Source organism: Paramisgurnus dabryanus, chromosome 16, assembly GCF_030506205.2.
Source record: "Paramisgurnus dabryanus chromosome 16, PD_genome_1.1, whole genome shotgun sequence".
Lineage (NCBI taxonomy): Eukaryota > Metazoa > Chordata > Actinopteri > Cypriniformes > Cobitidae > Paramisgurnus > Paramisgurnus dabryanus.
In genome coordinates this window covers 15,010,783-15,025,141 of record NC_133352.1, presented here as the reverse complement: position 1 = coordinate 15,025,141, position 14,359 = coordinate 15,010,783, and the positions used below count along the sequence as shown (strand labels likewise).

Below are 14,359 nucleotides of genomic sequence, written 5' to 3'. Positions count from 1 at the left end.
TTTAGCTGGTTTTAGGTGGCAGTAGCTGGTTTAAGCTGATCCTCCCAGCCTGGCAAAGTTGGTGAGTCAGCTGGACTTTCAGCCTGACCAGCTAAGTCCAGCTATACCAGCTTAAAAAGTGACCAAAATACAGCTAGACCATCTTGCTACACCAGCAGAACCAGCTAAAACCAAGCTGGGTGACCAGCTAAAACCAGCTCAACAGCTATATTAACCCAATCACTATTAAGTATGCAAATGAGGACAAAGAAGATGACCAGTTGCAGTTTTGTATGTAGTTTACTACAAGGGTTTCAATCACTGCCATGAAGGTCAAATTTTGTATAACATTCAATACAGTACTCCTGAAAGTCTGTCATTTAAGCCAGAGGTTCCCAATTTTTTTGACGCGACTTTGACCCTGATTTAAGCTATTCGATACAGTAAGGCATCATATGTTTTGCTTAAATTACAGGAAGAACACTCAGAACTTGTCTGACCTTGACCTGCTTCAACTACGTAGTTTTTTAAAAAGCCCTAAAGAAATCAAGAGTTATTAATTAATCATTGGCATTTGAGATTTGGTCTGTAAGTGGGCTCAAAATCTCTTCATGAGAACTACATGATGCTTTCTTTCCAGTGAACGTTCTGGAATGTTACCGTCGGTGACTCTGTTTGTTGTCCACATTTACAAATTTATCCCATGACACCGAGAGCATGGTAACCATAGTGAGGCCGCTAAGCTTTACAAACAGCATCCCCAAGGAAATGCCGAAAGATTCGGCTGTAGAAAGTTCCAGCAAATACCCTTTATGTATTCTTCAGAGCTTAGAAGATTGAGTAAATGCCTTGCTGTGTTCTTCAAACAATGGGAATACTGTATAATTAGGACATAAAGGAATTGTCATGCAAGTTGTGGCACTCTTAGGTAATCTCGAAAACACATAAGGCATCTCAGTGCTGTGGGACATTTTTTTTTTAATTTTGTTTGTTTTGAACTTCTCTTACAATGGTGAACATTGTAAGTGAAAGGTCGTCATGGCTGATATGTGGGATTCATAGCATATCTGCTGTCTATTGTCTGCAAACTAAAGACGTCTGCTGCTAGAGCTCAATTCACACATAATTCCTTTCGGGGTTCGAGGGACATTCTTCCTGTTCTTTAAGTGAGAAAAGGTTTATAATTTGGCAGCACAAAATGATCTAAACATCTCAAAAAGCTATTTGTATAAGTGATAGTTTAAGTAAATGAAACGGATGTAATGAATTGTAACAGTGTGTCTGCAAAGTCTGTAGTGAAAGAAGTTGTGTAATAAGCTGCTTTCAGACCACTTTTGTTCTGGTACTGGGATGCTTTTCCGAGAACTGAATATTCCCACTATTTTCCTGGTAGTATTCGCACCGCCAGTCAGGACTTTGAAGTGATGTACTCAGTGTAATATTCGTATTGATGGCTGATCTGAAATCAGCACACATAGCAGCAGCATTGACACAGTGATGGGTGATACAGAAAACTGCAATCTGCCCCAAACAATAAGTGTGTGTTTGTATAATACACATTTGCAATAGGGCTGCACGATAAATCGCATGCGATTGTCATGCACGTCTTGTCAGGAATGCCGGTTTCTTGATTAAGTGATAAATCGCCATCACCTGCTTTCGGATGGAGCATCATTTATTACACGGAGCCATAGTTTACTGCAAAGCTAGGTAATATCCCAGGCGATTATCCGCGATTATAAATGCGATATTGCCTAGCCAGGGCTTGCAAAATTTCTAAATCCATGTGAGCCCTTTGGGCAGGCACGCTTTAATTTTTGGTAACCCAAAATGAATGCAAGTAGCCCGGATAAAAAAAGACATTAATTTTAATCTAGAGTATTGACACAAAACATCTATCAAAACACAAATAACACATTGTTTTAATATAATGTAATAACAATAATTTGTAAGTGTATTGAAATAAATGGTGTCTCTGAATAACACAGTTGTGTACACTTAGATGTTCTTATGTTAATCGTACAAATTTGGTATATTAGCTGCAAAATTAGACATTGGAGGAAATTTTGCACAACAGATCAATGACAAATCAGTACTGCTTGCTTCCTGTAAAGTTTGCAGCTTTGCACTAAAGTGAAAGTAAACGCGATTCCTGAATTACTTCATAATTACTCTTCCAAATATGTGAGAGAATGCATAAGCATTTAAATATATTTTTTCTTATTATTAGTCAAGATAGCCCGACTGGCAGGGCAGAGATACATTTTGGAAGCCTGACTGCTAGGCAAAAAGCCCCGGGACGTCAGATTAGTGATTTTGCGAGCCCTGCTAGCTTTACTGACGAGATGCCCATGACAATCGCATTTATCATGCAGCCCGAATTTTCAAATACTTGCATAGTGACAGAAAGGCGACATGCACAGCACTGGATTAGAGGCTGAAATGTATGCAAGGAGTTGATGCAAAATAACAACAGTAGTACAAGACTAAACTTGTCACGTTTTTGTGAAATCTGTACGTGTGCTCATTTTACAAGACGTAACGGATCAGATTGCCTTTACCATAGTGCGCTGTCTGCATACTTTGTTGAAAAGCATGACTGATGATTACATCCCATGTAAACAGAGGAGGATATCTCAATATTTCATCTATGTCTACGTTTGTAGACTAAAACTACACATGGATGTTATTGAACATCTGGCATCGACAAGCAGCACAAGCCGGTCTGGATTTATGATTGACGCATTTCATAATAACGTTGTGAACACATTTCAATTCATTATCAGGTATGTGCCGCTATGAATGTGAGTATTACTATTGATAGAGCAATATCCTCATGAAATAGTGCTTAGATATCAGATATATTGAGTGCCGTGATCTTTGTGTGTTTAGACTTATAGTACGTTATGCGATTTAAAGAGATTAAATCTTCTACGACAACTTGCAGTGTTATAAATATAATCAAGGCTGAGAAAATAACATGTTTATCTATGTTTATGTTTTGTAAGATGTTGGTAGAATTAGTAAAACTGTGTTTACAAGGCTTTTTGAAAATGTCGCTGCTAGTTTTCTGTGTGGCATGTTTTTGGCCAATAAACAAACCCTTATGTCACAAATAGTTTAGGTTGTGGTTAAGACCCTACTCCGAAGAAGGAGATAAATTTAAATCGTTCTGGAACTAAAATCATTTCCAGTTTTTGCACTCCCATGTCAGAACACAACAAAAATTAGGTACTTCGGGTAAATAGTTCAGGCGGTGCGACAGCCTCTATAAACACGTTGTCAGTAAAATATCCAAGAACTAAAATTGTCGGAACTGTAGTTTTCAAGTTTTATAATTTTACTTATTTATATTTTCTAGTTTGCTTTTTGGCATTATTGCATATTACCTTAATAAAAGTGAATTGCCAAGTCCTCCAGTAGCATGACTGGAAACCATTTCTAGGTTAAAATGTTGTGCATGTGACCCATATGCATAAGGATAACCAGACCTTTCATGTTTCTAACCAACAAAATGAAACTTCAGATGCCACAGATGTCTAGTAACTTCAAAAGAGCTTTGTAAATTTGCCTTGGTTAATTATTATGCATTTGCTGATATTGTTTTGTTTTCTTCAGCTTAACCACTGACGTCCTGAATAGGATTTGCGGTCTGTCAATGAGGAACTACAGGCTCATCTTCTGCCATAACCTGAAGCAGCCATAGATTACCAATTCTTTTACCGTTAGTGAGCGGAGCAGGAGATAAACTAAACATCTTGGTGTTTGAAGTACAACAAGGTGAGTCACAGACACTGTGCTTTTGTAATAATGTGATAGCACACTAAGATAAGATTTCTTGAGCCCAGCTGTTAGTTGTCATCAATGCATCACCAGCTATCTTGTCACTATCATGTGCGCGTCTGGACATCAAGTGCACGTATGCACGCAAGTCACATCTAGTGATTTTCCTGTACATCATTAACAGCTTGTGCGCATTAGCTGATAGCATTATTAGATTTTTGTTTTTAATGTCCATCTTTAGTTAGACCATAGCCACCTGCTGCCATCACCAGAATCAGCGTGCTGCTTTTGACAGCACATGACAGTCACTTTGCTTATGTAAGCTCCCCACATCTCATGTGACAAGAACCACAGCTTCCAAAAGTGGGAGAGGTCCTGCTCCAATTTCCAGCTTGTTTTGTTGTTTTTGTCCTGAGTTTGACGCTTGAGCTCCTGCCTCGCCCATGATAGCGTGTTTGTGCAGGGAGGTGTCGAGTCGGGCGCCGTCGTGACCTTGCTCTCCACGTCTTTGTGTGCAGACGGACTGAAGCAGCCTGGCTGTGGAGGCGATGAGGAAGAGCCTCTCTACTTCCCTCAGCGACTCCCTCAGCACTGCAAGAGTGTTCGGGATCCCCCTGGAGGAGGTGCAGCACAGCGGGCAGCCAGGACATGAGGTCCCCCTGCTGGTCAGGAGCATCGTGGAGTACATCGAAGAGCACGGTCAGTGACTTCTCGTACATGTTTTTGTACAATACTGTGCAAAAGTCTTAGGTCACCTTTAGATATGTTTTTGCAATGATATAAAGAGATTATATAATTACTTTTCAGTCTCTTTATTGGAATACAACCAATCTTGTATGCAGTAGGAAAAAGCACAGAATAAATGATAAGATAAGGTGTCAAGTATTTAGTGTGTCTCCTCTTACACTTGAGCAAAGGCAGGAACCTGAAGGTTATCTTACACAGAAATGAAATGAAAGCCTAATTTCTAATCCTGACTTCAGGACTTTAGTTTCTTCAAAAGAGTTCAAGATGTGCTTATATAGGTCAGACTTTTGCCGTTTGGTTAAAAAAAAAATTAGGGGATGTGCACACCAAAACGTGTAAACGCGGCTGAAACAGCCAGGCGGACGTTGAATGTAGGCACTTGCCAGCATTTTTTAGCTGAACGTTTTGGTTGCTATTGCTTTGTTTATCAGTGTTGAACGATGTGCATGCTTCCATTGAAAACAAGACGCTGGCTACGGTGTAAACAATTTGGTGTGCACACAGTTTTTGTACATATTTTCTGATTGGATCTTAACTCTTTCATCGCCAGCGTTTTAAAAAAAGTTGCCAGCCAGCGCCAGTGTTTTTCATGATTTTCACAAAAGTTTAATGTCTTCCAGAAAATGTTCTTCTTTAAATATATAAACATACAATATACCAAATGAAAGGACAGACCCTCTGCTTTCAAAAAAAAAAAATATTTTCATCCTACCTTCAGTTGTTCTTTTGTAATCAGCTTTTGAATATGGGTAGGTTTCTGCAAAAACACCACATTTTGAGCGAAAAGCAGAGATAATTCCATTTTTGTGATGGACTTTTCATAGAGATCCCATTCAGAGCGATCTTTAAAACAGACACGGACATGCAGCTGCTTGCCATAGGGCAATACTTCCGGGTTTAAAAAGTTGCAGAATGCCACCTATTGGATAATAGTGGTATTGCGGAAAGACGGAAAAACTCGTCATTGGCGGGGAAGCGTTTTCTCTTGATTGACGAGATATCTCGTCAATGGCGGGGAAAGAGTTAATAAAGAGAGCAAATTGTCTTTAGCAATTATTTCATATGATTGCACATTAAAGATCTCTGAAAGCCAATGTTGATATTTTAAATCACCTAAACAAACACGCCCCTACCTTAATAGAATCTGGACCTTCTTTTGATAGACCTGCCCCCACATATACCCAACCCAGGCAACAATGTTGATCTGGTAGACACGCCCCCTTACTGCTGTGTTTTTTGGTACTCGGTCAGTCTCCCTTTTCCGAAGTGTTTTTCAAAAATCATGTACCCCGCCTTTAAACCTTTGCCAAAATACCAAAGCTTGTGGTGGCCTAAGACTTTTGCACAAGACTGTATATAATGAAAGCAAGATTAAACATCTTCATTAGTGTTTTCTTCTAAAATAAGTTGTAATAATATTCAGAATGTTCAGTGGGAAGATTGTTTTTAAACAAATTCAATGTAAACTCGTTCAGCTGTGAATGTACAGTATATGTTAATATTTAGAGACGTGACATTTGTCATTGCATTTTAAAAAAATATTTTTTTCTTAAATTTGTTTTTTAACAGCCAATTATTGATGTATATTTGACTTATCCTTAGCAGAAAAAGCCTTGTTATTAGAAACTTGTGGCAAGGTTGTGCAACAAATGATTCAAAAGTAGCATTCAAAGTGGTTTCCTGTCTCTTTTGTATAATTTTTAATTGCGCAGTTTCCAAAGCATGTCGTTTTCCATCTGATAAAGCAAAACATTTTGTTTGGTTTAATAGGATGATAAGTGAGGCTGCCTGTACTCTTTTCTTCCCGTTTCTTTATATAGTGCCACATTACAAAAGTCTAATCCTATACCATAGTTAAAGACTGAAAAGAGAAATGTTATTCGGCCTAATGACAATGTATTATTAGAGGAAGTCTCTTACCTATTATTTACTGCCGTGCATACAGTATGTGCCAACTTCTCTTTTTTTACTCTTTTTTAATTACTGCTATTTGCGAATCGCTAAACTTCTCACACGCACATAAAGCAGGCAGCAAGAATATTTTAATTCCCCTGCTTGCCCTTTGAAGTGATTTCGTGATTGGAGCCCTATGTTTGAACTGGAGCTGTATCAGGAGATATTGTACATATTAAAAATATGTTGGCAGTACTGTTAAGTGCTTGAAAGGTTTTAGCTGCTGCCGTCATTTCCATACACCAGCTCTCAGTTTGTGTCTCACTGGCATTTCTCCTATGCTGTTTAATATGCGGTGCTTAGAAAAAACAGCGAATAATATGTTGCCGTCAGTAAGATGTTGTGTGTACACACACACAGAGGCCCTCCGGCATTATAATAACGTGTAGTTTAAACTAGCATTAGAAAGAGTGTTCGTTTTTCAAATGCTTTAATAAAAATGTTTACAGGAAAGTCAAACGGAAAAGTATCTATTATTTGTATCAATCATAACATTCAGGGTGGAGAATGTAAACTACTTTTGCAATAAACCTAAATGTAGATGACACTTTCAAGTGAGGCACATTTTGTTGTATTTTTGCCTGCGTTTTCATTAGTTTAGACACAGCAGACGGAGGAAGTGTCGCCAATGTTGTCATACTAACAGATCTGACTAAAGGGATTAAGAGTTTAACAAGCAATTGTTCTGATTAGTCAGCTGCTCTGTGCAGTGATTGGCCGCTAGATTGAAATCTGTTCTGTGAAATGATCATGCATCATTATACAAATGTGCTTAATACGTTAAAATAAGATTGTATTTGTTAACTTTAAAAAATGCAGAGAATCAGCAGTATTTCTCATTGTCAGTTCATGTTACCTAATGCATTTACTAAAGTCATCATAAAATTGAAATTAAAAAACTAAAATGTATTTTTTACAAATGACTTACCTTTTTGTTTTATTTATTTTTTTATTTTAAATACAATTAATTAGCAGTTACTTTAAAATACAATTTACAATTGTTCATGTTAGTTTGTTGTGCATTAACTAAAATCAACGTGACCTTGGATTAATAAATGCTGAAAGATTTTTTCATTGTTAGTCAGCTAATGCATTAAGCTTATGCATTAAGTGTTATATACCTTAAAAGTTTATAAGGTATTCTGTCGATTTTATTTCTACCTTTAGTGCAAAATTATAGCTTTATCTATCTAGTATGGTGGTATATTCGGTTACCATGAAATAAAATGTCAGATGTGACAGATTTTTTTTCCGTGTCTGAAATGTAAATAAGTGGCCGTTGCCAACTCTGCACTCCGGCATACTAAACCTACTGAACTGAGTGTGACGCAAAAATTGTTCACTTGCTGTCTCTGTGCTTGTGCAGAGGTCTCCAGAGGCGTACGCATGGAGTTGTGCCGCCAGAAAAAGATAACATTTCCTGCACATGTTAATTGTTGGAAAGTTTTCATAACTTTATGCAAGCTAAGACAAAACTCTGTTTATGTCATAGTAGCCTACAAACATCTTTGTTCAGAAAGAGCCTAAGAAAGTAAAGAGCGACAAGACCTCCTCAAAAAAAATCATCACTTCATGGCACCTGTCATATTGTAATCTCTATATCTATATATAAACAGATATTTTCCTGTTTTTTTGTTTTGTTTTTTTGGTTATACCGCCCACCCTCACATCCCACAACATTAAAAATTCCTACTGCGGGTTTCTGCTTCTACATAAATTAATTATCAGCCTACACTCGAAAAATGTCTGGGTTATTTTTGACCCATAATGGGTGAATATTGGACAGAACACATGCTGGGTTTAAAATGACCCAATGTTGGGTTGATTTTAACTCAGCCGTGTGTTCTGTCCAATATTTACCAATTATGGGTCAACAATAACCCAGACATTTTTCGAGTGTAACTTTGCCTAAGATTCTTATTAGCCAATAGTAGGAGGGTTTTATCAGATTGTCTTACCAGTATAAAAAATGTAAAAACAGGTTAACAGAGGATTTTGTTAGGATGACATGTCCACGTAAAGATAGTAAAAACATGTGGGGTGTTTTGTTCAGCCTGACAAAAATGATGCAATATTGATGTGCCCATGCATGATAAGTCCTGCTTGGGTAAGCCCTGATGGTCGGATGAAATGTCAGGACACCAGTCAGGCATAGTAAGGTGTGTTTGCTTGTTTTGCAGGAGGTTTGCACCTGGAGGGTCTGTTTCTAGTGAACGGGAACGCAGAGCGCGTGGAATGGCTCAGGCAGCGCTATGACAGCGGTGAGGAAGTGGATCTAGAAAAGGAGGCTGACCTGGCATCTGCTGTCAGCCTGCTACGCCTCTTCCTGCAGGAGCTCCCAGAGCCCATCATCCCTGCAGGCTTGCAGGCACAAATACTGCAGCTCTATCAGGGTGTGTGAATCTCCTGTTTTCTTCCTGCTGATTTCTCAACACTCATTGTGGCTTTATTTTAAACATTAGTTCATAACTGTGCCCATACTGGCCTCCGATGAACTTTTGCCAACAGTAATATAGTTGCATCATCACTTGCACACCCACACTTTCACACCTTTGCATCATCCAGCTTGCAAAACTCCCACTTTTGCATCAGGGTGTTAAATTAATGTCCGAATCATTTGTTCTTGTTTAGATTACAGCAGCGATGAGGAGATGGGAAGGAATATGAAGTACTTCCTTCAACAGCTGCCACAGGTCAACTACAGCTTGCTCCGCTTCCTGTGCCGTTTTTTGTCGGGTGTGGCATCTCTTCAGGAGGAGAGCTGGAGCATAGGAGCTCTCGCTGCCGTCTTCGGCCCAGACATTTTCCAGTAAGAATTAGTAATAGTTGAAACTAACAATAATAAATTCTTTGTTTATAGATACCATTATTGATTATTTAAAATAAAAATAGCAATTATTCAGTAACGTTTAGAATGGTACGAAGATTATGGAGGAAGATAAGCACAAACAAATATATTTTTGAAAAAGCGAACAGCTTTTTTTACATTTCCGGATTGGTGGGAGGAAAATGAAAGTTGAAAAATGTGTTAAACTGAACGGAGACTACTAGACTTTTATAGGACTTTTAATAAATGAACAGGAAGTGGGGGATTTTTACATGACAGACGTTTCAATTCTATGGAAAGCTCTTTTTGTGCATGCGCAGACTATGTAGGTTTAGTCATGACGGTAAAGTTTAATAAACTGATTGTCTTCCCTTCCCGTTGCAGTTTAGATACAGATGTTGAAGATCTTAAGGAACAGGAGTCTGTCAGCCGTATCCTGGCAGAACTGCTGGAGAACCAGGAGGAGTTTTTCGAAGCAGAGGAGGACGACATCTCCAACACTAATGACTACAGCTCCATCAATGACCAGGTGAGGTTTCTTGCTTTGATGCTGTTAGCTAAATTAGCACTGCTTATCAGTATTTTGTGATATTCTTATTGTTGGTGACCATTTGAGATGTACCAGTCAGCTGGGCACTGATCGCTACTCGCTGCTATTTCGTCTTAACTCTCAGACACATCAATACCCCAAATTGCATTTTGAATGAAACCCAAATACAATGTCAATAACACCCAGTCAATAGTAATGTATGATGTAGTGCTTTCTCTGAAGTCGGCACTCTTTGTGCATTGCATAGGTGCTCAAAAGGAAAATAAAAATGTTTAATTTGTAACATGCATCCATAATTATAGTCATTTAAATTAATCACTGCACAGTTCGACTGAAATGTGATTATTAATGTAAGTACACTTGTAACACAAGTGGCGGCAGTCAAAACCAAATCAACAGAAAATGTTAAAGCACATAAGTCTGTATTGAGTTTGTTTAAAGAGTTTGAATTTCCAAAACAGTACAACTTTTGATTACAAATGATTGGTTACAAATACTCTTTCTGTGGTGATTGTGTATTTGTATAATACATGAATGAGATTAGCGTAAGTTAATACCCCCTTTTTGTGCCTTTTGCGATGTTCGCCCAAACCTCACAGTTGTGATATTGCATTTGAGATTTGAAAGGTGATTGTGCTTATCCTTTCATGTGTGTTTAAAGCTCAGGCAGCGTTGTAAACAAGCAGAGCAAGAGAAGCAGCGTTAGAAGGTTATGATGTCTGCAGTGTTATGTAATGCACAGAAAAGCATTCAAAGGCGTGTCTCACTTCACTGTCTTTGAGCGTATTTGCAGACTGCAGATTCTCTCATTCAAAAGGCATGATTGTTTTAAATCTTGAATGTGTGACTCTTATGTCCTTATAAGGACGTCTGTCTTTTCTGGCCTGCACAGTTTAAGCAAACGGATGACTTCCACAGTTCCAGTCGTCTCTGGCTTTACATATCTGCTTTCCTCATATACACAGGAAACAGTGGATAATAGGCCATACATTTTTTTCCATGTGACTTCTCCTGCATTCCCTTGTGTCAGGATGGCAAGATAAAGAGCACACCTTTTGTACATAGACAATAATGACCAAGTTATATAACTGAGTTAGGTAAGTTGTACTGGCACCTGCGTCGGTCTCCAGGGATGTCTTGTTTTTATAGTAGACAATAGGCGGGATTATATAAGCAGCTCAAAACTCAAGCAGTAGTGGGAATTTGGATATTAGGCCTACGTATGCTGAAATAAATACAAGCATAATCAGAAATAGTTATTTTTAGCATCTCTCTCTTGGGTAGATTTTCCTACGCTCAAATCATGTCTCACTTTTAGGGTTTATTTTAGATGAAGAGCCTGAGTTGGCTGTTTTGCCTATTACAAAAATTGTATACAACTCGTTTACCTTGTACCCAGTCTGGCTTTGTTTATAGTACTTTGTTTATAGTAGTAGTATAGTAAGTCTTAATGCACAGATCTGCTTTTTTGATCATTTCCTTTTTTTGTCCTGATTTTTGTCTCAGGTGACAACATGTTTGTCCCGAGGCGATTACCATAGCTTCTCTAAGTGTTTTGAGTGAGTGGTGGACTGAGCTGTCATTTCAAAAGTCTGCAAAAGTATGTGTGTGCAGGTCTCCAGACTGCCCCCAAATGGTGGCATTTTGCCACCAAAATTTGAGAGTGTGCCACTGAATTTTACATCTAGTCGAACATGTGCGACCAGTAAATTTGACCTTTTTTTGTGACGTGACACTGAATTTGAAACAGCACATTGTACTTTCTGCATCTATCATCAAAGTATTTATTAGTAATACAGTGGAAATTTGTAGAAATGTCATTATTTGATTAGCATGTTGATTTACGATGTGTGCCCCTAAATTTTTTGGATGAGCCCCTAAAATTTTCAGTTGGGGGCCACTGTGCTCCTTGTGAAAAAGTTAGTCTGGAGCCCTGGTGTGTGTGTGTCTGTGTGTGATTATTAAGAGAAAAGGCTACGGACCCGCCGGCGGGTCCATAAACTGCATTCAAAGAAGTTAAAAAAAAGTTGTGGAGCACAAAGTTTTCTGTGAAATAAGACACATTTTTTTTTATCAATTTACTCCAAATTATGTGAGTAGATGACTTTTTTTTTCAATTTAGGCATGGTCAATCCTGCAAAAAATGTATTTGTACTGCAGAGCGTAATTTGTTAATGCTTTTCATATCGTTCGCAGTTTTTTAGACAAAAAAAATACAATTTAAGTGAATTTGTGCTTAAAACAAGCACAAATATCTGCCAATGGGGTGAGAAAAAAATCTTGAAATAATAAAATAATTTTTTCTTAAACACTTAATTCGAAAAATATTCTCACCCCATTGGCAGATATTCACTTACATAAAAAACAAGACCAAAATACAAAGTAAGAAAGTCATTTTTTGCAGTGTATTCTGACGCCCCATTAAGAAAAGCTATCCCTGTTGGCATACGTATCTTTTGCACCTTATATTTTCTAATAATATTGCCTTGCTTGGCCTTTAACCTCTTTGTTGTGCTAAACAGTGATATCAGAATCAACGGGATACATATATATGTGTTGACACAGAAGTCGGATAATGACATATCGGAATTATATCGGCATAAAACCACATTTGGAAGTGGCTCAGACTGGATGTGAAAGAAACCGATCTCATTAAGGTTTTTGTGTACACATGTGCATCAATATCTGGTCTGTGTCAGATGTGAGTAAAACATCTGATTTTTTATGGTTGTGTAAACCCAGCCTCTGTCACTTTGCACAGAAAGTGTTTTTAGACAATGTAAAAAGCTAGATGTGTAAACTGTAGAACAACATCTCTAAATAACATATTAAACATCCTAAGGCTGTTTTTTCATGCAAAGGTTTAATTTGTTTACTAAGAGGAAGTAGCATGCATTGTTTATGTAGGTGTGACAACTCTCTTTCACACCTGACCTCTCTAAAGCACTGATTAGTTACCTACCATATAATAATATTATTTTCAGAAGATTTATGCCCTTCCCATCTAAGTAAAATAGCTCATTATGACCAACATACTATGTCTGGTGTCTTTCGACTCTCAGACGAACCTATTCCTCTTTCAGTCCCTGTTTCTGCCCAGAAACTGTTGAGAGCTGTCGCGACCACACAAAAATAAAATGGGCCAGCCTGAAATGGCTGCAGGTCTTTTAACACACATCTTCACAATTGCTGAGCCTACTTTTTTGGAGAGAACATGAGATGTGTTTTGCACACGTGGGTTGTTTTCCTATTCGGATTACATGCGTGTGTGTATGCTCGACAGCACTTTGTACTGATTAATGAAGAATGTCTGTAATTAGAGTCTCAGTCAACTCTGCAGTTGGTGTTTGTATGCAGATTTACGCATATTACAAGCACAACATGGGAGACCAAACAACGCTTCATTTTCTGCGTGCTTCAGCTTCTTGGAGGAATTAAAAAGGCACGGATGAACCCGTAAGGATGTTTTCCCACTTTAGCAGCAGTGTCTGTGATCTATTCATTTAAAACAAAATCTTTCACCGGCATAATAAAATCTGAAAACAATGTAGATGTATTTAATTAAAATTTCCTTTGTTCTCAACCCACCTCCCCCTTACAACCCACTTAGTTCTGCATAAAAGTCATATAATCTCAATGGCCTTTTGTCTGTGCAGCACCTACTGCATACTATATTTGGATAGTTAACTTTAACATCGTACGGTATATAATGTAAAGCAACACCTTAGCTCTTTTTCTCTGCTGTGTTGTTCTTTGTGGTCACATCCTCTGTTTGTTAACTAGAATCCTCTCTGCAGTAAACAATCTGAACAAAGGCGATGCCGAGTCTGATTTATGTTTCTCAGTGCATCCCACGGCAGAAATGGCACAGCTCATATTATAACGTCTTATTTACCTCGTGCATAATTTTGAAGCAACATCCATTAAAGAAAACCTTGTTATACTGAAAAATGAATGGTAATAAGAACACCCATGAATATATATTTGTATACTGTAAATGCATGTGAAGGATCCAGGTATAAAAAATCAAGTCTCAAATGTCTAAGAGATATATGAAAGAAAAGTAACTCTAGCTATATTAAAGGATGGTCCTCCGAGCCCGGTCACACGTTCTGCACACTGCTTATGACTCATATCTGCATGCCTGCTGAACAGCAGCCACAGTCGGCCAATCAGATACCAAGAGATGCGGTTGCTATGGTAACATGGCAGCTATACTGCAGCAGATGCAGAGTAGAGAAGCATGCTGGTGCCAAAGTTTGTGTGATGTTACATACATACTGTAAAATAGATTTACAGATGTCTGTGTAGCCCTGAGCAGTATGTGGTTTGAGTTTCACTGCTAAGCGGATGCTTTCATTTTTATAAAACATGAACTTATTTTATTATCAGGCAAAGTAAAATAAATAGGTTACAATTGTATAATTGAATCGAGTAAATTATGAATTATTTAAAAAAATTATACTTTTTATCCTGTTTTATCAGAATTACGTGGCAGCTTTATATAACATCCCACAGTC

The 14,359-nt window shown here is 38.0% G+C and overlaps 1 protein-coding gene across 5 annotated transcripts in view; it reads left to right on the top strand.

Moving 5' to 3' along the window:
- Nucleotides 1–14,359, top strand: part of fam13b (family with sequence similarity 13 member B) — a 50,016-nt gene that overhangs the window by 4,620 nt on the left and 31,037 nt on the right. For 3 of the 5 annotated variants that reach the window (XM_065266597.1, XM_065266599.1, XM_065266594.1), the window contains exons 2-6: nt 3,598–3,759; nt 4,281–4,461; nt 8,643–8,855; nt 9,094–9,271; nt 9,674–9,818. In XM_065266597.1, the coding sequence (XP_065122669.1) occupies nt 4,311–4,461; nt 8,643–8,855; nt 9,094–9,271; nt 9,674–9,818 (687 nt within the window). In that variant the 5' untranslated portion in view covers nt 3,598–3,759; nt 4,281–4,310. Of the gene's footprint in view, nt 1–2,645; nt 2,766–3,597; nt 3,760–4,280; nt 4,462–8,642; nt 8,856–9,093; nt 9,272–9,673; nt 9,819–14,359 lie in introns of all 5 variants that reach the window. The other 2 variants (XM_065266595.1, XM_065266596.2) reach the window with 2 other exon arrangements.